Source organism: Cavia porcellus, unplaced genomic scaffold (assembly GCF_034190915.1).
Source record: "Cavia porcellus strain 051 isolate PalLab524CR breed Dunkin Hartley unplaced genomic scaffold, mCavPor4.1 scaffold_6, whole genome shotgun sequence".
Classification (NCBI taxonomy): Eukaryota; Metazoa; Chordata; class Mammalia; order Rodentia; family Caviidae; genus Cavia; species Cavia porcellus.
Window position 1 is genome coordinate 7181408 of NW_026947489.1, and position 27985 is coordinate 7209392.

Sequence of the window (27985 nt, forward strand, 5' to 3'; positions counted from 1 at the left end):
ATACATCTAACACCTAAAACAGCCACTAAGGTTTTTTTTTTTTTTGAAAAAAGTTTATTATACACTGTGTGGAATCAACTGGTGTATTCAAGCAGACACCACCAAGCTTTGTGATACACATACACTGTGCAGTGATGAATCATTAAGCTATCAGGTCTATTACTGACAATGAAAAATCAAAACTACAATTTAATGCTGCCTTATACTTTTAAAAGTCATTTATCAGCATGAGCAGACACTCCACTCCACTGCTTTCAGCCCAGGCCCTTGCTCTTGGCTCCAACTGCAGTCACGTGGCAGACTTCTACTTCGGCCCCCAGCTTCTGTAGCTCATCCAGCCAGATCACCTGCTTAGGGGAAAGACGATCGCTGGGCCCTTTCACCTCCACCAACTGGAAGATAAATGTTCAGGATTATTGGTATCTACTGAAACTGAAGAGTGAAATAAGCCACAGTCATTTTCACAGACTACAGACATTTAAATGTCTATTCTGCTCTACCCCCAGGTTTATATATTAAATATATACACAGCCAAGAAATTACCCGAGAAAGTTTTCTAGCCTCTGGACTAGCTTTCAGTTCCTCATAGAGAATGAGTACACTGAGTCTTAGTATAGCAACTGAAACACTGTCAGAGCACGCACTGGATTGGCCTCCTTGCTTAAAACTCGGCAATTTCTTTCTTTCTTCTATAATTAAATCTAAATTTATGCCCTTCAGGAATGGGATCCAGCACCTGCAAATTACTCCAAAGGCCTCTTCCAGACCGTTGTTTTTCTCCTACCCAAGGAGCCTCACATTCTGTTACCCTGCCCAGGACCTCTCCCCATCCTTCGCATGCCTAATTTATCTCATAAATAAATCTTGTGCATAAACTCAGGCCCACCATATCTCTAAGGAGGATCTTTCTATGCATTTCATGGCACTAATTACAAGAAAATTATTACATATCAGCTCCATAAAGGTAAGTTTTAGTTTGGTTCCATGCATATTGATGAGCTAGAAGATCGCAAAACAATCCTAGGCAGAGTAGAGAAAACATAGTTTTTAAATACAGTATTTCAGCAAGCTGATGGAGACATAATGAGAGTCCCCAAAAAGGAAAGAACATAATTTGATCTCAGATTTTCCAGATACTGTATGATGAAAACTAGAAATCCAAAATTAAACTCAGAACCCCAAGCACATATATAGAGAAGGTACAGGTATAAAGAGCCCTACACTAAGCAATGTACTTCCAACTGTACAATCAGCATTACAGGGGATATCCTAAAAGCAGAATTTTTAAAGCCAGAGGAATAAAAGACAATTGTCACTGCAAACAGTGGGGCAGCAGTTTAGAGTATGAAAGAAAGAACTGTCAAAACTGAATTTTTGCCAAAAGAAAGTATCTTTCAGGACAGAGGCAATTGAAGACTTAAAGTATATACAAACCCTAAATATTATGACAAGTAGACCTGCAATTCAAAAAAGTTAAAGGAAAGTCTAGTAGAAGAATGGTACTGATTGGAAACTAGGTATGTAAAAAGAAATAAGCCTAGAATTGTGCAGGTGTGAACAAACAGACTCAATTACCTGCAGAAAGTAAAAATTAACATGTACAAGTAAAATGCATGAAAACACAAAAGGCTGGGAAGAGTAGAGGAGGCTGCTGAAAAGTTATTTATAGTAAATGTGAAAGGCTGTATCACTTTAAGGTAAACTGTAAGTGTAAAATACACTGTAGCCAGGCATAATGGCATACCCCTGTAATCTCTGCATTTGAGAGGCTGAGGCAGGAGGATCACTTCGAGTTCAAGACCAGTCTCGGCTACAAAGTTAGCTCAAGGCCAGCCTGAACTGCATAATGAGACCATGTCTCAAAAAGACTAAATAAACAAACATACATACACTATACAATTAATGCAACCTCTTAAACATAGCTAAGAATTACAGCTAAGAAGCCAAAGGTTATTTAAAAAGGTAGTCTTGTTAAAAAGCAGAAAGAGGATAGGAGGAGCAAAAAAGAGAAACAAGTGTCAGGATTCAGAAGCAAGCATTTCACTGATAAGATTAGCTGTAAATGTTTCAAGCACACCAGTAAAAAGGCAAAGGTTAAACTGGATTAAAAAGTAAGACACAACTATATGCTGCCTGTAAGAAACTCATAAAGACATACTAGACAAGGAAAAGGTAGAAAAAGATGTGTCTTGTTAACAGTGATGAAAAAGCTAGAGTGGTTATATAGTAGTATCAAAGTTAACTTCAAGGCCATTAGGAAGAAAGGATTTTTATAACAAAGGATTGACCTATTAAAAGGACAAGGCGGTCCTAAAAGTTCATGCATTTAATAGCAGAGCTTCAAAATGCATGAAGCAAATATTGATAGAGATGCAAGAAGCAGTAAACAAGTCCATGTCTACAGTCAAAGATGTCAATGTCTTTCTCTTAATACTTCATAAAACAAGTCAGTAACAGTAAGGACATAAAGCACTATAAACCAAATGACCTAACTGATATTTTAAAATACTACTTCCCATAAAACCTGAACACTTTTTTCAAGTCCAAACATTCATCAGATCATACTCGGGAATATAGAAGTCTCAATATAACAGGATTCAAGTCATGTAAAGTATGTCCCCTGATTTCAACAAAATTAAATTACACATCAGCCAAACTGAACAGGTATTTGGAAACTAGATGACTTACGATGTATTTGTAAATAAAGGGAAATTACAAAGTTGTACACTTTTGGGGGGGCAGGGCTGGCAGCTGAACCCAGGATCTTGTACATGCGAGGCAAATGCTGTGCCACCGAGTCAAATTCTTAGCCTCCAAAAGTATTCTGAACTGAGTAACAGTGAAAACTGCATGCCAAGTTAGAGAGACAAGGGTAAAGCCCTCCCACCAGGCTGGCCATGGAAAACGAAAGGTAGATTACCAATAGCAGGAATGAGAGCATAATATTAAAATGGCAATAAGGAAAAACGAACAACTTTATGTCAATAAAATTCCTTAAGATATAAATTCCCAAAGCTCAATCAAGGAGAAATAGATAAAAACCATCAAGAAGAAATAGAACTGCCCTATACTGATTAAATTTTTTTTTTTTAGTTTTGCACTTTTCCCCAAAAGGAAAACACTACATGAAAAGGTGAACATATATGACAACCAAGAGAGGTCCATCTGTAAATGCAAGGCAGGTTTAAGATTGAACAGTCACGTGGAAAAGTGGTCTTTCCAGGACACCAAAGGTTAGTCCCTCAGCACTGAGAACGAAAACCAGTATTCAAAAGGCAGGCCCTTCTCCAGGTCCCATCTTCTGGGCAGCGCCAAGCAGCAGGTGCTGCAAAGCTTTGAAAAGACTTTAGGATAAACCCATGTTTATTTTAGGCATCAGAAGGGTAAAAGACTGTATGCTCTTTAAAGAAATAGCAAACCCAAGCTTATTTTCCAAAGTTATACTCACTGGCCAGAGAAAGCTCACTTTCTATCGGAAGCGAATAAAAACACAAATCAAGAAAATGCAAATTTCCAGTGGACTTTCAAGGTTGTAACGTTGGATTCTGTTCCTGGGTATAAGCAAAAAGCCAGGACAAAAGGATTTGTTACCCTGACTACGATTATGTGCACAAGTCTGCTGAGCTAGCTAAAAGCAGGAGGGTAGAGATATTTCAACCTACTGCTCTCTGAAGGAGCAAAAAGTCAAGCAGTCTGCAGACTGAGAAGTGGAAGCCAGAGCTGAAGAATTAAAATCTGATCATGACTCAGTATTTAGGCCTGGAGTTGTATTATGCAAGAACAGCCAAGACTCCCACCCAGGTGAGCGGTTAGGTGGGAGATTCTTTGGCTCCTCACCAGCTTTCTGGGCCCAGTGGGCCCTCTGTGTCTTGGTGACTGGCTAAAGTGACAGGCAGATGGAACCTGTAGACGACATGGCCGTCCATGACTCGGGAAAGTGGGCAGCTCCTGCCATGCCCACACTGGAGACATGCTGCGGGGAATTTCAAGATCCAGGGTTCTCCCGTCTTGCTTTCCTACCCTCAGATCAGTCCAAACCAGTGGCCGTGCTCTGCCTCATGGCTCACGTCCTACAAAGCAGATCCCCCTCAGCATCTGTGGACAAGTATTTTTAGGAACTCACTCAAACTTCCTGAATCAGAACTTGAGACCTGGGCACCGGGATCTCTAGTTTCTTTGGGTTAGACTTCCCTGGGTGGTTCTGTGCCCCTGCTGGGGGCCAGCCTGGAAACCCCTGCCTGTAGTCTTGGGCAATAGTGTCTGCTGTGTGCTCCAGGTGCATGCCCAGCACTTTCTCAGACTGCTGACACTCCTGTCTCTGACTCACACACGTGCTGATTACACACTGTGCACAACTCTATAAGTAAATGCTGCTTTCACTGGTTTTTCAGAATAATCAGATTTTTTTTAAAAGATCCCAAAACCAATCAACGTAAGTGCAATAAGTTAAAGAAAAAAAAAAAAAAAAAAAAACACATAATGGCAGCAGGTTTTTTAAAAAGCACTTGAAAAATCTCAGAAAACTTGGAAATAAAGAGAAATTCCTTAATCTGTCAAGAGGTAGCTACAAATCATCTGCAAAACCTGATCCTCAATAATGAGACTAAGAAGCACTTTTCCCAGCTCAGGAACAAGCAAGGATTCCCAGTCCTGCCACTCAGTGTACACAGCGGAGGTGCCAGCCGTGCAGGCAGGCCAAAGAAAAGAAATGCGTCAGACTGGAAAGAAGGAGCACAGCGTTCTGCAGAAAACCCAAAGAAACACAAAAAAGAAACGCTCCTGGACAGAGTAAGACCGTACACAAACAAATCAACAGGAAAAAACAGAATTCACACAAACAGATTTTTGACAAACATGCAAAAGCGATTTGGTGAAGAAAGCATAGTCTTTGCACAGCATGGCAGGACTGGATTTCCACATGCAAAAATAGTTCATTTCAATCCATACCACACATTACACATAGAGGGTACCTCAAAATGGATCACGAGTACTAAATGTAAAATCTAGAACTATACAACTTGTAGGAGAAATTAGGAACTCTTTATGTCTTGACAATTATTTATGAATTGAGATTAGGCAAGCTGTTTTTTGTTTTTGTGGGTTTTGTTTTTGCTTTTCTGCAGTACCAGAGACTAAACCCAGGGCTTCCGCACTGAGCTACAACCCCCATTCTTTGTTTTTTATCTTGAGACGTCACTTGAGTTGCCTGGTATCTGATACCAAAAGCATAATCCATTAAAGAACAAATAAGTTCTAGAAGTGAACTTTCTCAAAATTTAAAACTTCTACTCTTCAAAAGACACTATTGAAAGTGAAAAGAGAAGCCACCAATGGGGGTGAAACAGAACCAACCGAAGGACTTGTATTCAGCGTGTGTGTGTATGCGTGTGTGTGTGTGTGTGTGTGTGCGAGCTACATCTCACACCTCAGTAACCGCAGACCACTGAAGGGCGTGGGCGGAAGCTGGGGGGTGGGGCGGAGTGAGGCACCCCAAGGCGACAGCTGAGTGCTCACTCGGGGATCACTAACTTCTCCTCGGGCCCCTGCCTGTGGGACCTTGTTGAGCGCAGCCTGCACTGGTGACGGTTCTGACAAGGGGACAGTGGTTTCCACAGTGAAGTCGCAGGGGACTCACTCCTGTCACTCCCCTGCTCCCCTGAATCCAGCCTCCTCCTGGAGGCCGCTGGGAACCCCAGCCCAGAGCACCATGGCTCTCAAGGGATTCCAGTGGGCCAACAGCCATGCAAGACGCCCTAGAGTGCGGCCCAGCCCCTGCCAATACAATTACAAACAGGACTTTCCATCCCATTCACTGACCTTGACCTGCCGGCTCTGGGAGTTCCACACCACCAGGTCGGGGAGGCCGCCTCGGCGGTGTCGAAAGTCAGCCAGCAGGCGCCTGCACACGCCGCTGAGGATGGGCCCCCCCAGGCAGGAGACGAGATCCTGAACACAAAATGCATGGGCGTCAGCAGCACCGCCGAACGGGGACCCGGAATAGGGGCCACAGGGCAGAGACTCTCACCACATCCAGCAAAAGACTCAGCCACGCACTAGAGGCCATTTCGGTGCTTCTCTGGCTTCCAGAGCCCACTGCTAACGGCCCCTGGCAGCTGATGGGACAGCAGCTCTCCTTGACCAGCTATTGGGATTCTGCCCGGGGTGGACATTCTGGGGAACGTGAAGAAGGCAGAATCTGACAAGGACTCACTCACAGATGCTGGCACATGTGGGCACACAGGGAGAGCGGTGTCCTCCCTGCAGAAGCCACAGGCTACACAAAGGAGCCATCAAATCGGGTAGAAAAGGTAGAGCTGCGGGGCCTTTTTAAATGCTGACACCATGCTCCTGTCCCTCACAGTACTTCTGGCCTGGGGGATGGGCTATCATACATATCAACACACACGTGCATGCACACCCCCACACACTTGTGTATTCTAATAGAGTTGCCAAAGACACTCAACCCTTTCCGCCGTGCAAGTGACCTGTGTTACCTGAGCTTGCTGAAGACAGGTGAAGAGATCCCAGCTGATGAGGGAAGACACCCGGCCCTCCTGGGCCTGCCATGTGGCGGCCACCCAGGCCCGCAGACTCTCTGCAGATGCATTGTGAATCTGCTGCAACCTGGCTTCAAGTGCTGGCCTCCTGTTAGTGAAGAAGCTGTCCGTGCACAGATCCAGCGGGGATGCCTGTGTCACACAGAGAGCAAGCTGTCACAGAGGCCTGGAGCACGCAGACCCGCAGGGGACACTCAGTACCTGCGCATTTGGAAAACGGCCGATCTGTGAGGCGTTCTCTTGAAAGTTATGCAAAGGTTATCTTGTATATGCAGAGTGACAGAAATGCAACCTATTATTCTACATTTTTAGAGTGATCGTTTGCAAAGGGAGCTGTCACATGACATCACACTCTTAGCCAGTACATGTGACTACGTGACAGCCCTTGGGTTTGTCCCTGGCTCACAGCAGGTGCTCAGGATGGGCTCCGGCTACAGGGACTCTATGGTGAACATTTACCATGCACTGTTGAAGGTAAACTGGACAACATTTAAAATTTAACATATGAATGTTTCACAATTTCACTAATCTGATTCTAAAACTAAACGGTGTTCTTTGGATGGAATCAGGCCTGCCAACTGAGTGCACACGGGCAGCGGTCTCCGAGGAGTGACCTGGTAGGCGTTTCTGAAGACGTCCGGGATCCCATCCATGAAGACCTCGTCCCACAGGAGGAGGCCGCACAAGGTGCTGAAGGTGGCGCCCTCCCCGTGAATACCTAGGACAGAAGCACACGAGAGGAAAAGCCAGTTACCTGCCTTTTCCAAAGTGCTACTATGACACACTGTGTACTCAGCTGCAAGGAGATAACAAATCTTTGCAATCCCAAAGCACACGCTGTCTTCATGCTTTTCCTAGCTCTTAACACCATAGTGTTTGCACACGGAAGCCTCATTTGGGGATAAACAATCCTAGATGAACACGAAAACAATCTTTGGTACCGTGGACTGAGTCCAGGGCCTTCACACTGAACTACATCTCAGCCCCTTGTTTTATTTTTTACATTTTGACACAGTCTGGCTAAGCTGTCCAGGCTATGCCTGGACTTAGGATCCTTCTCCCTCAGCCTCAGAGCGCAGGAGTCACAGATATTTGCCATCGCGCCTGGCTTCAAAGTACAGACCAGAGGTTCCCCAACTTTAGTGAACAACCGAAGGGCATTCCTTCTTAAAAACGGGTTCCCTCTGGGCTCTGGAGGTTCTACCCTTGAAGAAAAGATTCCTGAATGGGAAGGACAGGCGAAGCCGGCCAGCAGCGGCCGCTCCTGCCTCCTCAGCTGCGCAGCGCTGTCCCACCCAGCTCACCAACTCGTGCATTCCCCTTAACACGGTCATCGTGGTGCTTCCGTTCTCCCGGCTCTTACGCAAACCTCAGCCTGCGAGCCCAACTAGCTCAGCTGTCCCCCCTCCCCTCACACACCTCCTGCTGACTCTCGGGGCACCAACACCAGAGGCAGAGTCCAGAGGGATAAGGGCACGGGCAGCCCTAGCTGGCCCATTGCCCCAGCTCCCGTATCCAATCCAGGTCTCTGTGCACACTACACTCCTGGCCCAGGAAAGTGCCCACATGGACACACTCTCCATATCACCGCCTTGGCTAAGGTAACACCTGTGGGCCACCCTGAGCACAGGGGAGACAACTGAGACCACGTAAAAAGGTGCATCTGCCCTGAGCCAGGCTCGCAGGGCTTCCGGCTCACATGTGCCCAGAGGACTCAGGCAACAGCGGCTGGTGGCTATGTTCCTGCCCTGAGCTCCTGAACCGTCCTGTGCTCTGTCTGTCCCGTCCCTTCACAGCTCCTACCCTGTGCCCCACAGCCTGTTTCCATGACACAGAAGCACAGAGTGGGAACAACAGGCCTCGCTGGGGGCCCAGGCTGGAGCAAGTCCTCCAGCTTTACCTGAAAGCCCTGTGCAGGACCCTTGCCCAGCCAGAAAGCTGGGCCCTGACCGCCACAGAGTCCTGCCTTGTGGACCCCAGTCAGCTGGCACAGCAAGGTCAGGGCTGCCCCAGACTCCTGCCCCGCCCACACTCTGCACCTGGGTTCTCACTGAAGTCCTCCCCGGTGCAGGGCTTTTGAGAAATCCCTCCCCAAAGGGCAGAAGGTTGCCCTGGTACCACATCCCTCAAGAACAAGGCCTGGCAGCGAGTACCTGGCTCACTTTGATTACATGCGTTTGACAGATGAAGATTTTACGCAAACGATTTAAGCACTTTGGCCAGCCAGCTCCCAGCCCACAACTACTCCATCACGGCACATTTTTCCTGTCTACGACATCATCTAAGGGCTTGGATTTCCATTCTGTTCTTGTTTCCAACATTTCAGGTTTACTGTCTGTCTTCACTGGGGTCTGCCCTTCCTCCCGACGGGCACTGCGCTTCCCTGTAAGTCATCAAGATTCTGCATGACACAAACAAATCCTAACACCCAACAGAACAAGACACTGTTCTGGGAAACCCTATCTGTGCAGCCCGCGTTCAGATGAACACTACTCACAGGACTCTGAAGTGAGACAGTGCCCAGGTTCCACCTGAGGACAGCAGAGTGCACTGACCACAGCTGCCCACAGCACAGGCACTGGCAGTATCCTGTCGGAAGTCGAGGACAGCGTGACCCTGGGAATAACCCGTGAGGGCATGGAGGCACCACGATGACACCAGCCTGCCTCGGAGCTCCAGAGAGAAAGGGTGACAGGGGAAAAGGCAGAGGACGCGGGCCTGGCTGGGTCCATGGCCCGGCACAACTGTGCTAAGGTACGGTCAGTATCTCCCACGACAAAAAGTCCTCTAAAGCTGTGCCCGGCAGGTGTCTCCAGGAGGGCTGGGCCTGCTCTGAGCTGACTCTGACGCAGGGAACTTCCTCTTCAATCTTCTCCCACAATGCACTGCTATTTTCCTTAGCACTGGGTTTTAATAGGAACCAATTCCATCCCGATCGTAAGACAAGGGCTTGATGTCTCCTCTTAACCCGAGGCCTGATTCAAAGCCCAGGACTTCCTGGTCATTCTCTGAGACCAAGACCCAAGGAAAATAAAAGGGGAAGGAGGCTACAGTGGTGGGCCCACAGACACCAGAATTTCAAACTACATAAGAAGTGACTTAACTGTTTCTTTGGGAAGATAAAACTCCCCACTGCGGTTATGTAACAGGAGTCCGCACAGAGGCCAGAGACACCAGACAGCCTTCGTCATGGGGGACCCCGCAGATGCCAGCCGGCGCTGGGGTGCTGCTCCCACCCGCTCCACACTCTGAGAGGGTGAGCGCTCCATCTGTCCCCTTCCCCAACACCTGTGCTGAGGTCGGGGAGCGAGCACATGTCAAGCCCACGCGTGTGCTTCTCCGGGTTCCCCACAGCCGCGTCCTGGCTCCTGAGGGTTCTGTTGCACACACACACGTCCTCCATCTGATCTGCCTAGCACATGCCTAAGCTCGCGCCACCTGCAGGTCCCTGGGGGAGTACAGGTCAGGCTCAGGAGACTGTGTCACATCCCGAAGCTCAGGGCCCTCTGGGACAGCGGCCAGTCAGAGGGGAGGCGGCTGCAGGGCAGCTCCACCTACGCTGCCACCAGGGCCCGGGAAAGGTGCCCTGAGGAGGCAAGGGACAGGACCCGGCCACATTCACACGGTCCCCGGCCAGTGGGCGTTCACTAGATTTCTCCTGGGTCCTCAGTTCAGCAAAAGGTCACAGGGCTTCTCGCCCCTGTATACTCGTGCCAATGGGCACACACAGGCCTTTCCACAGCTCTGTTCTCTGCGACAGGCCGCGAGGCCGTGGTCACCCACACACACAGCAGTAAAAAGGAAACCGAAGGCTGTGGGAGGTGGGGAAAGCGAGGCTCCCAGGGAGCCAGCGCTGGCTTCTCTCACAGACCGCACTTCTTCAAGGGCATGGCTGCCCCTCAGGTCGCTCTGTCCCCCACAGAGGGAGGCCTGCGTCCATAAACACAGGCCGGCAGGAGGACCACGCAGCTGCCAGCCACAGCAAAAAGAGAAAAGCTCCAGTCTTGGCTGACATCTGTCCTCCTGGATGGCACGGACGCTCATCTGATAGGGGGTTAAACCAGTGCTCTTTCCAGCAGTATCCGGCTCTCCCATGTAACAAGGGCCCAGATGGGTTCGTGGAGCTCCTGCAGAGCTGAGCCGGACTCTGGGCCTGCTCTACCTCTCAGAAGGGCCAGCCCTAAGCATGTGACAGGTTGTCACAGGCCAGCCTCTGCGGTGGCCCCTGCCCACCATCGGCCCTGACAGCAAGGGCAGCTGCACTGGCTTCCCCCACGCTCGTAGAGGAGGGAGCCCCAGCCAGGTGAGAGGGCAAACCCCTCTGAAACACAGCAGGGAGACTCTTCTACTGAGGGCCGAGGACACAGGGAAGACAGGGACCGGGCCTGACACAGGCTGACTGATGGACACAGCCTCAGCTCACCTTGGTCAAAGCCACTGCGTCTGTAGTGGTCCAGCGCGAGCTCCTCCACGGAGCAGAGGACTGTGGTGGGGGCTGCAGTGTCCCCAGCCTCCATGACAAACGTGGACTTGCCCATCCCGTGCTGTGGGCACAGCCTGCCCGTGATGGTCACCTGGAACAGAAGAGCATCTGTCAGCCTGGTCTGGCCACAGCCCTGAAAGTACCTTGAGTACCGAGATAATCCTTCTTTCCCTCACAACCACGCCCATAAGGGTGCAGATGTGACCCGTGACAGCTCGAGACAGGTCACGTCCGGGCGCTGCAGAGCAGCTGTCATCACAGCGGCTCTCCAGGCACCAAGTCGCGAGCAGAAGGGGCAGGTACTGTGTCTCCTCCGGGACAGCGTGACCACCCTGCCAGCCCAGGCGCATCAGGGCGAGGGTGACAGTGAGCAGCGATCGCATCACTGTCAGAAATGGGCCGGCATGTTTCCAAGTTCAGAAGAAAACACAGGCTAAACGGCTCCCAGGCTGCTTCCAGCCAGAAAAGCCAAGGGAAGGCGCTTAAATCTGAGGTCCCCAGGGGTATGGGGCCGCAGCTCAGTGGCCAGCACACACACCGGCCGTGCCCTGGGACTGCGGGCTTACGTGTTTAACGTCTTCCAGAGCGATTTCCGGCAGCTGGCGGAGGAGATGCTTGTACTTCTTGCCGCTCGGCGACTCCCGCAGGCGCACGGCTCGCTGATAGAGGGAGAGGCGGTGCCCCGTCCTCACCTGTGGATCTGCCAGCCCCTCGGTGATGCATCTGACCGCCTGGCAAATAAGGCGCCACAAGTCAGGACCCCAGGAGGCCGCAGGGAACCAGACAGGAAAGCCCACATCTAAGGACTCAGCTTCGCTAACTAGTCCACTGCGAGAGGCACAGCTCTTCCCTTAGACGTCTGTCTGATGTTTTCAACACCAGGGCAACTGCAGCCCGCACTGTAAAGGTGTTGCTGGCACAAATGGCCCGGTACCAAGGCGGACAGTGGATCCCAGCGGCACCTCCTCAGACAGTGTGACCCGCTGGACACCCCTGCGCTGCGGGCGAGAGAGACCTTAGAGGAAACGCATGCCACAGCCCTGACAGGTGGCGTGCGAGGCCTCGGTGCAGGGCCCAGGCCACTGCCCAGTCATCAATCTCAGGGGTGCACGTGCAGCCAGGACCACGCGCTGGGCCAAGGCTTTGGAGGAGATTGCCACACTTCCTAAGCTTACCAAGGGAGAGACACGGACAGCATTACCAAAACCCACAAGGAGAGACCTCCTGACACCTACTAGGATAGCTGTAATCAGAAGCATGGCAAATACCAAGTGTGGGCAAGGGTGTGGGAAAACTGGGAGCCTCGTGCCTCCCCGGCAGGAGTTAAAAATGCTGCAGGCTCTGTCCGGAACAGCTCAGACGCTCCTCAGACAGCTAGGCATAAATTACCCCAGGACCCAGCCGAAAGAATTCAAAGCAAGACTCAAATACTTGCACATGTGTGTTCACAGTGGAACTTCCTACAATAGCCAAAGGTGGACGCAGCCCAGGTGCCCCTCTTTGGATGACTGGATAAACCAGCGACAGTCTCTATGTACAGTGGAATATTACCCAGCCATAAAATGAATAGAGCTCTGCATACTCTGACATGGATGAAGCCTGGAAACATTATGCTAAGGAAACACGAGGATATGCAATACCTGGAACAGGCTCCTTCCCAGGACAGAAAGCAGCTTAGAGATTAGCAGGGACCGGGCAAGGGGAGAATGGAGCACGGTTACTGCATGGTTATACAATTTCTGTTTGGGATGACACAGAGACAGTAGTGATGACTGTAAAATCCTGTGCATATAATTAATGCTGCTAAATTTTACACTTACACAAACACTGTTCAAATGGTGAACTTTATGTGTGCGTTACAGAGATTTAGAAAAACAAGTAAAAATCAATGAAAACAAACCAGTGAAAGCTCAGGCTATGAGAAGCTGAGACACAAATGGAGTCAGGAAGAAAGAAGGGGATGCTGGCCCATGCTCTGTGCCCAGCACAGGACGCGGACGGCAGAGGCCTGGAGCAGAGGGAAAGGCCAAGCGCTCTGCCTCTGCCCCAGAGTCCCTGCCGGCCGCCTGGTGCCCTGCAGGAGTAGGCTCGGAGAGCTCACCCGGGAATGACAGCCTCCAGTGTGGCTGGGGGGTTGCTGGGAAAGTTAAAAGGGACCAGCAGTTTCTCAGCATGGACAGGAAGCTCAGTGGCCTCTCTGCCACCAGGGTCCAAGTGAGTGGGCGGGTGGGTCGTCTGTGACATCTGTGAACCTTTGCTGCAGTGGAAGAGGCAGCACCACGGCCACCTCCACGACAGGACGTGGCTCCCAGCAGCTGAGTCTCGGTCACTTCTCGGTGGAAGGCACTACAAACACCATGTCATAGTTCTAGGTTACATGGCCAATTTTTTTCCACATCACTCTGATGCACTTAATGTGCCGCTGGAAAAAATAAAACCTCCCAAAGGCACAGACCCCTCCATTCAACTGGAATGCAGGGCTGGGACGGAGACAGGAGCGGACTGTTGGCAGCTACACAAAGAGCCACTGTGGCCACCTGGCTGGGCAGCAGCCTCGGAGGCCCCACCCTGCCTGCTCGCTGCAGCAACAGGATCCTTCTGCTTCAGTCCCAAGAACGCAGCACAGAGAGCCCTGGTGCCCCTCGGAGAAGGCGTTAGACACTTGACCACCGCAGAGCGAAACACCTTCCAGAGGACAGAGAGCGACTCTCAAAGCACCTGCAACAAGGCAGGAAAGGAGTATTTCATTTGGCCTTTCTCCCTGGAGGTCTCACACCATTGGCAAATTACCATTTCCAAGGAAAATAAGCCGCAGCAAGTGCAGTCAAGGGTAGAACATTCGTGCAGAGTCCTGGGTCTGATCCCCAATACCAAAACACGAAAACAGAAACCTCACTCAAAAAACAAAACAGCTAGCAGACACCTACTGCGGGCTAAGACATCTCAGCCTCCCTCTCCCCTGACTGCTAGACCCAAATTCCTGAACCCCACACAGTTCCCTGCCAGAGCAGCTCTGCAGTCAGCAAAGGGAGTGCAAGCTCTCCTGTCTTTATCGTGACACCTGTACTAGTGTCATCCTGGTATATCTTTTGGTGTTGGGAAAACCCAAAGGATGCCGTCAAAAGAAAGGAACGTTGTAATTCCATTTAGAGCTCCGATATATTCACTGGGCCGGAGCTGCAGCTCAGGGGTAAAGAGCCTGCTTGGAATGGGGAGCCCCGAGTTTAATCCTCAGCATAAGAGAAGGGGGCTTAGAACTCTGCCCTATTTAAAAAATGCATCTGAAAGCAAGAAGAGCTTAGATATTTGTTGTAGCTTAGACCTAAAATGTCCCCCAAATGCTTCTGTGTGCAGAAGGTGATTGCATCATGAGAGAGTGAGCACTGTCAGTGGGTGCATTCCTGGATGATCTCAGGAGCTGGGGTCAGGGGTGCTGAGTTCCTCGCCTTAAACGGCGGATCCTGAGCCCCCACTCCTCCCCCCCTGCTCTGCGGCTGCCGTGATGTGAGCAGCTTTTTTTATCAGGCTCTTCCACCGTGGCCTTCTGCTTGGGTCCAGGGAGTCACAGATTAAAACTGGAAGCCAAATGCCTCTCCTCCTTTACGCTGTGGGTGCCGGGAACCATGTCCAGTGCCAGGCCAGCGATACAGCGCCCTCCTGCTTACCGGCTCCAGGCGCTTCAGGTGCTGGTGCAGGTTGAGAGCCAGTCGATCCCACCATCGGCCTCTGCTGTCAGGACAGTAAACTTCCTGAGACAAAAGGTTTTCAAGTTGCTCCACGGCTTCCTATTGTAACAATGACAAAGACAGCTTGGCACACCTTAAACAGTCAATTGCGATTACATTCAGAAGTGAAAAGGACTGGCAAAGGACACTTATCCTGTGTATCTCTCCATCCTGAGGCCAAGGACCATGGCACACCCTGCGGTGTGGCCTGCGTTCCTGAGGCAGCCCTGCCTGCTGGCCCACACCCGCATGGCACCAACATTCTCCCAGGTCACGGCAGACAGGACAGTGCCCTGTGGGACCAAGCTCCAGTGGGCAACTGAGCAGTGGTGAGGGCTCCGACAGCTGAGATATGGGGCAGGCACCACAGTAACAAAGGGTGGCCCTCCATCTGACACCCCACAGAGACAGGGAGACCCTCTGCTCTAGATGTATGCATCCGCCCACTCATTACGCTCCTTTTGTGGTTCACGGATCTCTCTGAGAGATTACTACCCAGAAAAATGCAGAAACCCTGTATGCATACAATTTGGAGAGCCACAGATTCCCTAAGCCCAATGGGGATCCTTCTGACCTTCAGAGACCTGAGATTACAAACTCAGCGTAGCATGTTCTCTTTTTGAAACACTTTTTGATATTGAAACACCAAATACAACAAAAGGAAACTCGGGCAACTTCACAATGTTTGCTATAAAGATACAGCTACATTTCGGACACCTAACTGTAAGTTATTTCTAAACCACCTGAGACAGCTGACAGGGAAACATAAAGAGTGAGGTTTAGGCCTCAGATTTTGGGGAAGCTCCCAGGGGCCGCAGAGTTCTGAAAGATTCGGGGCTGGGCGATGGAGGCCTGTCTGGGCCTCCATGCGGGTCTGTCCGTGATCTACTCTGTACACAGACTCATCACTTCACAAAGCAACCGAGCAGAAGTTGGTCTTCAGTGGTCTCTCTGCTAACTGAGAGACAGCAGGCTGCCCACATCCGAAACGCTCTCAGGGTGCTACAGCACGCTGACCAAACACGGGCAGTGCTGAGAGCTCAGGAGGGTCCCCTCACACAGGTGGCAATGCCACACCCAGTTCGGGGAGCAGGGACAGAGCGCTAACCTCATACATATGAAGTCTCTGCAGTATCTCAACAGTCCGGGACAAAATCCGCGTGTAAATCCACCCAACAGTAAAGCACCGCAGGAAGAGGGGTAAATTCTCATGGTACCTAAAGTGGAAACACACACTCGTTAGTAAGCATGACTATTAACAGTGGTTAATAATCAGGTTTATTTGTTGTAAGATCACTACAAGGGGTGGCAAAGACCCCGGAACTCTTTTAAAAAGCTGTAGCCTCGCTGCTTCGGGTCATGTCCAGTTTTCTTCAGCACAAACCCACACTCTCGGAGCCAGCCCCGGCCCTGGGCAGCTCAGGGGATGGAGTAGGATCAGAACACCTGGGAACACTGCAGACAGGGGTCAGCAAGCCAGCTCGCAGGCCAGGCCCACTCCCCCAGTTTTCCTAGTCCTAAGCAAAAGCAAGATAGTTTTACTTTTCTTCAAAATGCATTTCAATATTTACTTTTCTGTATATGCAGCTAGCATTTCTTTTGAAAAGTTTCTGATACAGAAAAACACAAAAACTATATGGGGCATGGTTGGATACTTCAATACACGTACGCACTGTGTGATCAGGTTCAACATGTCTTCCTTCCCCGACACTGATCACTTCACCACGGCAAAACATTCACAATCCTTTCTTTTCCTCTTCTGAGTAATGCCCCGCAGCTGCCGTGCATGTTCACGCGCTGTGCCAGGGCACAGCAGACTGCTCCCCGCCAGCTTGCCAGCCTGGTTTCCTACCCCGCCCTCCAGGCTTTACCACTTTACGTCAGTGGGAGCGATCCCGAGGAGACCGGCCGTCCGGACCGCGGACAGTGACAGTGAACCAAGGCCTCGGGGTGCCTCGCTCCCCAGACCTCGCCCACATCTGAGGCTGCATGGCGATGACCCGGCGGGGTTGCTGCCTGAGAATCCCCATGGCCTGCAAAGCCTCAAAACTACCTGGCTTTTTACAGAAGTTCAGCAACCTCTGCTCTTCACTCATCTGGCTTCCAAGTTCCTGGCTACGAATCCTACATCAACATTACGCTTTATAAAACGCGTTTCCTGAATAGCTTGATGAAAGCAGCACTGGAGCCCCTGGTCCTTCTCATCGCTATGCATCGACAGAGGAAACCGTCCCCACAGTGCCGCCGGGTTCGCGTGTATCAGAGAACCACAGAAGACGCGCGCTGTGCTCTGGGCCCTGCCACAGCCAACGCCTGCGGCTCCGTCTGCAGAGCACGGCGGGCCTGGGTCTCCGTGAGAAGCTCTCAGTCTGCACCCTCACGGGCAGGTCGGTGCCGCAGCTCCAGGAGGGCACGCCCTGAAAGGCGCTGGCAAGCTAAAAGCCCAGTGTCCACTGTCCAGGCCTCTGAGAGACATGAAATTCATTTTGAGCTCTGCCACTCCCTTCTGTGACACACAGCACTCTGATGCTATGCAAGACAAGCAGAAAATTCCAATTCTGCACTGATGTGACGGCAAAGCCACAGGAGAAAGTTCCTTATGAGTAAAATCTTTCTGAGATTAGAAGGATGGTGGTCAGCGAGCCACTTTTAGCAGGAGCCTGAAAGGAACCCACTAGAGGTGTGGCTCCCGGGTTGAGTGGTCCCCGACCTGTGCAAGGCAGCAGGCCCCAAAGAGAAAATCCGATTTGTTACCTCAGGGAAGGGTGGTCTTTCAGTTTGCTCCACTCCCTCTTTGCACCGTCAGACAGCTCCTTGGCTTCAGCCCAGTTCCCACTGGCCATGGCGGCGGAAATGTCACTCAGCGTATGCACAGCCGCTGCGTACCTGGGGAGAGATGCCACCAAGCTCCAAGTGGTAAGGAGCGTTCCCCTGACCACTGCCACGTCCCAGCCACCAGGTCAAGCTCTGAAGAAGCAACGCATGCCTTTTAAAATCTGACTCTTCCCTGGAATGGCCCCGGAGAACTTACAAAGGCTGCCCAGCAATCAAAGTAAACAGTTACAGGACACGATTCCGCCTCAAGTGCCATTACAGGGATATGACCTCCATCAGCTTGTCACCCCTGGTTTGTGGAATTCGTTCGTTCATTTGGTGACCACCAAGTAAACACGAAACTGACTCCAGAATCACAGCAAGACACTGATCTGATAATCATTCACAAGCAAATGTAGCCAGAAGGATGCTGTCCAAACTAAGAGACTTACCTAGGAGATTTCAAAAATAACTTCAGGACGGGCTGCGGTTAGAGCTGAGTGGCTCAAGCCCCTTCCTGGCAAGCACAAGGTCCCGAGTTTGATACCCAGTACAAAAGATAAAGATAAAAATAACTTTGGGGGCACAGTTTAAAAGATGGCAACACTGACATTTTATGAATGCCACAGAGCTGCATCAGATGATTTTTCATTGCTTCTTTAGATACCAAAAAAAGTCACCTGACCAGTGGAATCTGTAATTCATTATATTTTGGGTTCATGTCCAAAGAAAATGCACGCAATGTTAGTGTGTACAAACAGTGTACATTGAGAAAAAAATTTCCTCCACATATAAAAATCTCCTCACTCTTAGGTCTAAGTGCTACCGGGCCACTGCCTCTGAGGTTGAGAAGGAAACGAGACTGGCGTAGCCTCACGGGCACCGTGCTCTAACCCTGTTTCCTCAGTGCCCCTTCTCCTTCAGGTCACCCTGCTGGGAAGTGGCCTCCTACCTCCCTCCCTCCCTCCGGGCTGCCGCCCCTCCGCCAGGCTCTGAAGCTGGCTCCCTCCTCACTCCGCTCCACGGCCCCAGCCCCCAGTCACAGGCAATGGCCCTCACCACTCTCTGTCTGGCTGGGACCCGCCCTGGGCAGCACCTCCAAGGCCACACAGCACAGTGCCACCCACGCAGCTACAGGCCCCGCTCTGACCCTCAGGGCAGCACCGCCTCCCAGGGGCCTGGACACCCTCCAGCAGGGCACCGGGGCCACCCTCGCGCCACTGCTCCCTTCATCCCCAGGTCTAATCCATTTGGGGAGTCTCACCCGGCTCACTTCTCCTGCTGCTAGCCTAGTCCGGATGGCCACTCCTGTCCTCCACCTAGCCTGCCACCAAAATCAAAGCAGCCGTCCCAACGTCTTGAAAGCTTCTTGTGGCTCAGAAAACCGACTGAGCCGGTGCCGCGGGGCCGAGGCTGAGCACCCTCTGCCCCTTCAGTGCTGGTCCCTGTGTGACTGCCCTCTGAACTGCTGCCAGCTGGAACCTTAGGGTGGTGGCCCTGCGTCCCTCCATCCCGGCCAGTCCTGCCCCGCACTTCCTTGCCTGGGGCAGGGGCCCAGAGCCCGACTCGGGACCTCTTCTTCATTCCCAGCTCTCGTTTCCAATGCTGCCTTACAGGGTCACTCCCTGACCCTACCCATCCGTGCGGCTGAACTTCTAGGCCCCCAGATGCTACAGCACTCCTCACACAGCGCTGTCACCGCGTATCCATCCCTCCAGGGAAATGCGACCCCATTAGGGCAGTGAGCCCACCCTGGTCACCGCTCCAACCCTGCTACCGGGGTATGAAAGGTACTTGGCACTCAATTCATTTCTACTGAATAAATCGAGATCAGTTCTCTCAAGTACAGAAGTGACAGAGGTGTCATATTTCCAGGCACTGTAGATGACCCTTCCCAAGTCACTCAGACCCAGTTTTATGTACATGCAAGGGCCTTGGTGTTGCAAAGGGGTTTTTAAATATTGTATTTCAATAGAAAGCATAGGAGATGGCTTGCTTTTTTTGCCGAGTCTCCTCACTTATAAACTTGTGAAATATGTTTTGTCCATCATGGAACTATAAGGCAGACCCCTCAGACAGAACAGTAATTATAATAATAACTAACACAAGCTAGGTACCACCCACGTAACAACACGTTATCTCTAAGAAGAGACGGCTATTCTCCCCATTTTATAGGGGAAGAAACTAAGGCCCTGTTGGGAGCCGCGGCCGACACCGGTCGCTTTACTTGGCGGACGTGAGGCCTGTAGAAAGGAGCAAAGCCTGAGCTAAATTACCCCTCCCATCGAGTGAGCCAAGTTGGCGCCTGCTTCCTGCCCCCTGATTGCCCTGGCGACTTAAACAACCCGCTCTGTAAGATAGTCTGCCTAGCAACAACTGATGTTAGCCAATCAGCCCGCATCGCGCGCTTTGAACTGATTGGCTACTGTTACCCTATAAAAGTGAATGCCTCTCCCGCCATGAGAGAAGAAGCGCAGAGAGAGATAGAGAAAGTCCACCAGCGAGAAAGGGCTGGTGGCAGAGAGGAGGCCTCGCGGGGCCCACGCGGAGACAAATAAAGACAAGGTTGCACACCGCCAGACTTTGTCGTGTGTCTTTCCTGCCGGCCGGGAGCGACACCGACAAGGCCCAGTGGTTTCAGAATCTACGAGTACAGTGAAACTTCAGCTTGGCTTCAGGGCACACAGCCTCACACGAGAGAACAGCACAAAGCCACTACAAACAAAAACGGTAAAACAATACAAGCCCACCGGAAACCGGCTACGCAGAGCTACCCCGTAGGAGGTCTGGCTGACGCGGAGGCAAAGGGGCTTCCTGCTTTGACTCAAGAGCTAAGTAACTGTATTTTAAAGCACGTGGCTGCTCTGCAGCACTGCAGGGGCTTTCCCGAAAGCAATTACCTGAATCAATCTCGGTCAAATTTCAGCCAAAAATGTGAATCGAGAATCTAAGGTGGTGTTTTACTAAATCCAAAATGAATCTTCTTATGAAAGGTGCTCTGTTAAAGGAAGCCCACGTGGGGTTTTCCTTGTAAGAACTACACTATTCTTCATCAAACCTACTTTTGTTGATCGGACTAAATTTTTATTAAATTTCATTAAAAGTACTAATATAAATTAGTGAAAATTTCTAAGGTCCTGTATGGGATTCTAATACACAGTATGCATACTATGAGTGAAAACTTCTCCTTTAACACGTATGTGATTCTAATATTCCATGTAGAAACTATTATTAGATTAATGATTATCGCCAGGAAGTTTTAGGAAGAGGAAACCATTTATCTTTTGCCTTGCTCATGCTAACAAAATATCCAGGCAAGTTTGTTAAAATGCCTTCGTATTGAAAAAGTGCTTCCTGCCAAAGCTACTTGGGAACATAAGATAGGAAAATTTCTGTAGCAGGAACTCAAAATCCATTGCATTTGGCAACCTTCATCTCAGTACAATTCTACACTCCCCCTGGAGACTTAAAAATGCATTCAAGTAAAGCAAAAAGATATCAAAACTATCTGCTTCAAACCGTGTTTGGCTGTAGCATTTCTACTTTGCCTGGAAGGAAAAATAATAAAACCTTTCATTACATCTTAAGGAGTATTACGGTGAGTTAACACGATCTTACCTAATAAGATCCTCTCTGTCTTGGAAGACCTGGATTTTTCGGTTGACGGTATATCTAGGAAATTCCATTCGGCCAAGAGTGACCAAAAGCACGGTAGAAAGCTGACCTTGACCACCACAAGCACCTTCTTCATCTTCCACAGAGTCAGTCAATGAAAACAGGAGTAAGATTCGAGAAAACACAGCCCTGGGACCTTTACAGACTCGGAGTGACTGTCCAGCCAAGCCTTTAGCTCTGAAAAATGTACATTATAGCAAGACTTTACTGGTTTTGAAGCATCTGTATATTATATTTTACACATTGTTTTCAGGTAACATAAAGGTAAATGGTACTGGTATAGTGGTGCATGCCTATAACCACAAGGCTTTGGAAGGCTGAGGCAAGGTAATCTCAGAATGAATTCGGTTCCATTCTGCATGTCTAGTACAGTGAGGGTACTCTGAACTCTAGCAATTTAGCGTCTCTCAAGTCTATCAGGACTTCTCAGGCTCAGCGCTACTGATCTTTAGGCCGGGTAACTTTCTGTGGCAGGGTCTGTTCCATGCATTACAGGCACACAACAGCATCCCTGGCCTCCACTCGTGTGGAGCCATTACACCACGTGCTCCAGTGATGGAAATCAAAACTGTCCCCAGATATCATCAGAGACTTAAGGGGACCAGAGCAGGACCCCGACAGACAAACTGCCATTTTATTAAGTACACTCATCTTACACACTGCCGCAAAGTGCCCACTTCTGGGCAGAGGTGTAGGCCAATGATAAAACACATGCCTCGAATGCCCAAGTCCCTGGTAGGAGAGAAAGAGAGGGAAGGAGGGAGGAGCAATACCCACTTCCTGCATCTGCACACAGAGCTCCAGGGATGCCCCAGGCTGTGAGAGCAAGCATCAAACATGGCAAACCAAGCGGTGATTCTCTACCAGGATTTAAAAAGACAAATAACATACTTTTTTCCATTTCCTCATAACACTAGAGAAAGACAGCCAAGAACTGCCCTGCTTTGGATCCATCGGAACTCTCAAATTCTACTGCTGGGAACTAATCAAAATGAAGAGATCAAGTACCATTTTAAAGGACTTTAGTAAACTGAAACAGTCTTGGCAGTGCATGCTTGCCTAGCCTACGTGAGGCTGTGCCTTAAGACAAACTACATGTCAACAGAAACATTACTTTAATGACTAAATAGCTGCCCTAAAGTCTGTAAGAACAGAGTTAAAAACTATTTTGAGTAATAAAATACTAGAATTTGCTAAAGGCCTATTGTCTTTGCCCTATTACCTACTGATTTTCCCTGGTCCTAGAAATTAGTGTAGACTTACAACACAAATTTTGAGTAATGAGCGAAGAAAGAATCCAGGCTACTATAATTAAAGTTCTTCCTGACTTTTCAATCTAATGCCAACTGAAATAAGCAATTATAATTCAAACAAGTAAACAATCTATAATAATGATGTAACACACTATGAACTTCTTGTGTTTTTCCCAATGCTGGGGATCAAACCAGGGCCACACACAGGTTACGGGAGCTCTGCACTACTCCCCCAGCCCAGCCATCGAAACTGTAAGTGCCTTTATTTTAACAGTCAAACCTTTTCAAGATCACAGCGCCAATTCCAGGCTGACTCTTGCCCCAGGTGCAGACTGAGCGCTGCCTGGCCAGTCTGAGAAAGGCGTCGACCAGCTGCTGCTTCTGTCCGCTGGGGTTCACCAGATGGAAGGTCTTGGCCAGGGCTTTCAGTTCAGGAGCCGAGAGGAGTTCAAGGACTTCGGAGAGCTCTTGTAACTCAGATTCTAACAAGAACAAATGAAAGCTATGTTAAATAACGTAACTATTTCCTAGCTTTACTGGAGGAAATGTAAGCTTAGCTAGGTGAAAATACAATGGAACTTTACTGTAGAGAATTTAATGAATTTGCTGAAGCTAAAAACTAGTTGGCAAGAGTAACAACAGAATTTCTCACTAAAAAGTAAAAATGAGAGCATAACTAAGCAGACAGGAACAGCCATTACGGTTTGGGCTTCCTGGGAAACCCTTTCCCTGTCTTTGTCTGACAGTCCTCAGTGGGACCTGGCCGAAGCTGGTCACAGTAAACTGACCATCAGCTCTCTTCTCCCCAGGCCTCTCCCTGCTCGTGCTGTAGGCTGGCAGCCCCTGCACAGACTCACTCACTCTGCAGCCAGGAGCACGTGTGCCCCAGACACCACACTAGGCCCCACGCATGTGGCTGAGTCAGGCCAGGCTGGTCCTGGCCTGCACATGTTCTCAGTCTGGGGCAGTGCCTTCTTCCAAACCACCAGCGTTTACTGGTTATGCACTGGATGCCCACAGTGCTAAGACTGCGCACACACCATGTGAGCAGGGTGCTCGTCCACCAGGAGTCACTTCTGAGTAGTCACAACTACACATGTCAAGCTCCTTTGCTGGGCAGGGAAATCTCCACCCAGCATTTCCCACTCACCCTTTCTCACCCCGTCCTAACCATTACGTGAAGTTTGTCTTTACCTATTGTTTCCAACCATGAATTCTACTCCCAATAAACCATCTGGCCTCATTTGCTGACTTTATCTAAAATATCAGCAACTTGAACGCAAAGCTCTCATCTTTCATTCTCCTTGCACCTAATTCTCCAGACAGTCTGGTGCACATAGGTACTTAACGCTCTAGTGAGGCAATGCAGGGTATTGCTGGCGATAACGGTCTCCTTAGGGTTCAGGAGTTTAAATCAGTGAAACAACTCGCTAGGCAATCAGTGCATGAAAGCTGTCTGTGAGTGCACACGGGGGTAGGTGAAGATTTTAGAGGCAACACTGACTGCAAATAAGGCAGCTCCATTCTTCCATAAAGACAGGAATCTGAATAAGGTGAATTAAGTTCTTGCTGGAAAAACTAAAGAGAAATGCATTTTTTCTGTGGTAAACAGAATGGTGTGGTTGAAAATCTGGGTCAGGCAAGAAAGCATCAAGATAACTCTTCACTGTCATACCGGTTTTAACCCAAGCTGTGAACAGTTTTACTGCCATATGAATAAATTATTACGTTGTATTAAAAACTGTTTTAAAAAACAAGCGATTACTACTTTCCAGGCACCAACCAGGCGATGCCGCCAGCTGATGTTAACATCCCGCGCAGAAACTGAGGTCTTCAGGTCACATTTTGATTTCAGTTCTTTCTACCAGCCATACCTGTCTGGAGGAAGCCTGCACGCTGTAACTCTTCAACCACAGGTGTTAAGTCTGCAGCAATCTCTTCGTATTCTAACTTGTTCATTTTAATCCAGGTTAACTTTCGTTGAAAGAGCCTTACGTATAACTTCTGACCACTGGCTGTAGTAAAATTAATAAAGATGGTACAAAATATTACCTTTTTCTAAAAAAGTAACATACAGATCCTGTTTACTTTTTAAACCTGAAATGCATAAACAGACATTATTAGCAATACAGTTTTTTCCCTTATGCAAAATGATGACAGTTTATGGGATAGCCCATTTAATAAATTCCACTTCAGTCACAATTACTGGTCATTTTAAAAATAAAATCAAGTCCCTTCATTGTCTAGCCAACATTTCTATTCCCTCAGAGAAGCTCTACTTAGGATTTTAGTTATTTTTCCCCTCTTAGTTCAATATATATTGTTCTACTTCAGTTGAAAATAATCTGAAAAAATTTCAAAAATAATACCTAGCTTTGGTAGGACAATCATGTCTGACTCAGTGATTTACACTAAATTTCTGAATCTGTTCAGTCTGTTTCTTTAATTATCTGAATTATCTTTAAATTTCTGTCAACTCTAAAACAGTGTGATCAATTAGCAGTACTTCTTTTCCATTAAGACACACTGCATAGAAGTGTGCAACAGATAAGAATATGTTGAACGTGCACTAGGGAAATTGTTCCTATTTCTTAATAATATGGAAGTATAGGGCCACCAACTACCCAATCATGTGAATGCAATCGGCACCCAAAGAACTGCAATCCCTGCAGGTAAGGAGCCGGCGTGATATCACTCCAGCCATATCCCACTGAGAACAGAACAGACAAGCTGTGCGGACACTTTACACTCTTGTGTCCTCAAGTTCACTGGTCACAAGAAATAATACAGGGACTATCATAATGATTTTACCACATGGATTTAAAGCAGATGTTAGCAGTAACGCTTAGGATTCTTCTTCATCTCCTGAGGAGTCATGCATGGCCACCAAGTAAACGGTATAGCCCCCCAGTAAGTGCGTCCTATCTTAGAAGGACCCCATTTCACACAGTCCTCGAGATGCTTTCGATTAACGGTGAGCCACACATGGGCGGCTTTTGCTCCAAACCCGCACTGCCACCTGGAGCCACCACTGGCTGCTAAGGGTTAAGGTACAGACCAGTATTTTTACATGTACCAGTATAAGCTTGAAAGTTTCCATTCCCCTCACAACCTGATTTTAACAACCAGAACCCATGAATCTAAGTAATAAGGGAAGAAAATAGGCCCCATGTTGGCTTGTTTATCCTGTTTTATTTTACATCCATTTGGGAGTATGAGAAGAACGAAACAATGTAACAGGTAGTCCTGTTACCTGCTCAAAATGCACAGTATATTACTTTCAAGTCATGCTATATTTTGTTATCCAGACAAGGTTTTTTATAGCCATCCAATTTAAAGGAAAAATGGCTGGTCCCACTGTGATTAGCACACTGTTTGCAGGAGCAGACATCAACAGGTACAAAATTTTCCTTGACACACAAATCCTAGTGTAGGCGCTCCGGATCCCCATTAACACTCCCACAGTGAACTCAGGAAACCACAGTGACTCCTTGTGGCCACGGAATCACCACCCATTACATAGCACCCAAATCAGGACAGCAAAAAGGAAACCACAGGAAAGCAAACAGGCTCAGGTACCTGATAGCTGGTAAAATCTGGTGATAACTTCCTTATCCCCATCATCAAAGAGCAGCCTGTCACCTTCGTCCTCCAGGACGGCTTTCAGGACCATGAGGAAGTTCCGAAGATAGTAAGGATGACTTGGGACTGTTCCAGCCATGTTACCGGGAGCATCACAGCCTGACCCCAGCTCCAGCGGAAGGCTGCAAACCATTTCATCCTGGGGGTCGCCGTCACCCTCCAGAGATACTGGCACGTCACGCCCTTTAGAACCATCATTGGTAGAAAGAGGAGATTTTGCCTCTGAACCTGAAAACAGTGCTTTGACTTCGGAAGCAACAGTGATTTCTACTCCTTCCCCACTGCACACCTCACGGTTTTCCACACCTTGCCCATCTATTCCTTTAATATCCTCTTGCGTTACAAGCCCGTCTTCTGAAGAGGACTTCAAACTCTTTCGGAGCGTTAAATCTGGTGAAAATCCTACGAGAGCTTTGTGCGACAGGCCAGGGCTGAAGGCGAAGTTCCCACGGTCCTGGGAAGCCTTTGGGCTTTCAGCTTCTGTTTTTTTATTACTAATCACCAGGCATTCAGGAGTATTCCCTTCCTTTACCGAGTCACATGTAAAAATGTTTTCCTTTTGAGAACTATTCAAATCTTCATCCTTCTCAACTTCTGAACTGTGATCAGCCACGCTCCTCACAGCTGTGGGTACAGCACTCTGTGGCCAATGACTGGCCAGTTCCTCAGTCTTCCCCAGAGACCTTTTAGCCTTTATGTACTTTCTCGACAGTTTAGATGACAGGCTCCCCAAAGAAATGACCTTCACATTGTGATTTTTCAGTTCTTCCTGATTTCTGCATACTGTGGCCGCATTACTTTTAAAATAGGGACTAGTCTGTTTTACACCCACTTTCACGGGACCACTCTGGCCAGGGGTTAGACTTCTTGGTGGTGACAATGTTTCTCGGGTTGCATCTTCTAAGGCCACACTAGTTACCTCTACTGTAGGTGAATCTGAATTCATTTCTCCCACCTGCACCGGGCCAATCTGAATAATCTCTTCACGGTTAGCACACATCTCATCAAGGTGCCGGTTGAGCTCGTATCTGGGCACCATTTTACTACAAACGGGGCAGGCAAGTCTAGGGGGTGGTGCATTGTTAAAAAACGAAGTAATAGAGGCATTGTTTTTAGTTTTGCTGGCTTGCAGGCTTCTACGGGGCCTTTTTTTGTCAGGAGACTTCCCTTCAGGCATCCTGTGCACAGCAGTGGGGTAAAAAGTGCAACCCCAGTGGGGATGCGATGCGCGCTAGACTGAAAGATGGCCAGTTTTACTTCTTTGGCTTGAACGAATAAAAAGGATTCTACGCAATCTCATGTTAACCCTATAGGCAATCTCTTGTTCCTGCAAAATAAAACATCTGAGGATTGGCAAGGCGTTTAGGGGCCCTTGTCCCCTTGTCCCGGGTAAGGCAGCGCTGGACGCGGACAGCCACGCCAGGAGCCACCTCTGCACCCACTTTCTGTGTCCCCTCTCTTCCAGGGTCCTCGCTGCCCTGCAAGGGAACTGCAGACTGCTTAGGACATAGAATTACCGTTTTCATAAAAGAGGGCGCGCTGACCAGCGCCTTTGACGTAACTCCCGCATCGGCGACTGCTCCGGGTGGACGAGCCCGCCACTGCGCCCGCGGGGACTGTCGCCTCCACGCCGCGCCTCGTGCACACGCGCGGCCGCCACAGCGACGGAGCCCGGGCCCGCGCCTGCGCGCCCGGGCCACACGAGCTCGCCGGAGCCCGCGCTGCCACCGCCGCCGCCGCGCGCGACCCCGCCCCGCGCACGCGTCCCTCGACAGCGCGCCACGCCCCCACCCCCACCCCACGGGGCTGGGCTCGGCGCTCCAGGCATTTCCAGCC

At 49.5% G+C, this 27985-nt stretch overlaps 1 protein-coding gene across 1 annotated transcript; it reads right to left on the reverse strand.

Annotated features, from left to right (window-relative positions):
• Positions 1 to 31: 31 nt before the first annotated feature.
• Fan1 (FANCD2 and FANCI associated nuclease 1) lies at positions 32 to 27894 on the reverse strand. Its single transcript, XM_063249866.1, has 14 exons — positions 27667 to 27894; positions 26087 to 27476; positions 24382 to 24522; positions 22788 to 22989; positions 21198 to 21431; positions 17520 to 17651; positions 15874 to 15982; positions 14706 to 14825; positions 11607 to 11771; positions 10981 to 11131; positions 7172 to 7275; positions 6495 to 6689; positions 5818 to 5946; positions 32 to 392 (listed from the first exon to the last, which is right to left on the reverse strand). Exons 2-14 carry the CDS (start codon positions 27324 to 27326, stop codon positions 255 to 257), a joined length of 3060 nt encoding a protein of 1019 aa, XP_063105936.1. The 5' UTR covers positions 27327 to 27476; positions 27667 to 27894; the 3' UTR covers positions 32 to 254.
• Between the last annotated feature and the right edge of the window lie 91 nt (positions 27895 to 27985).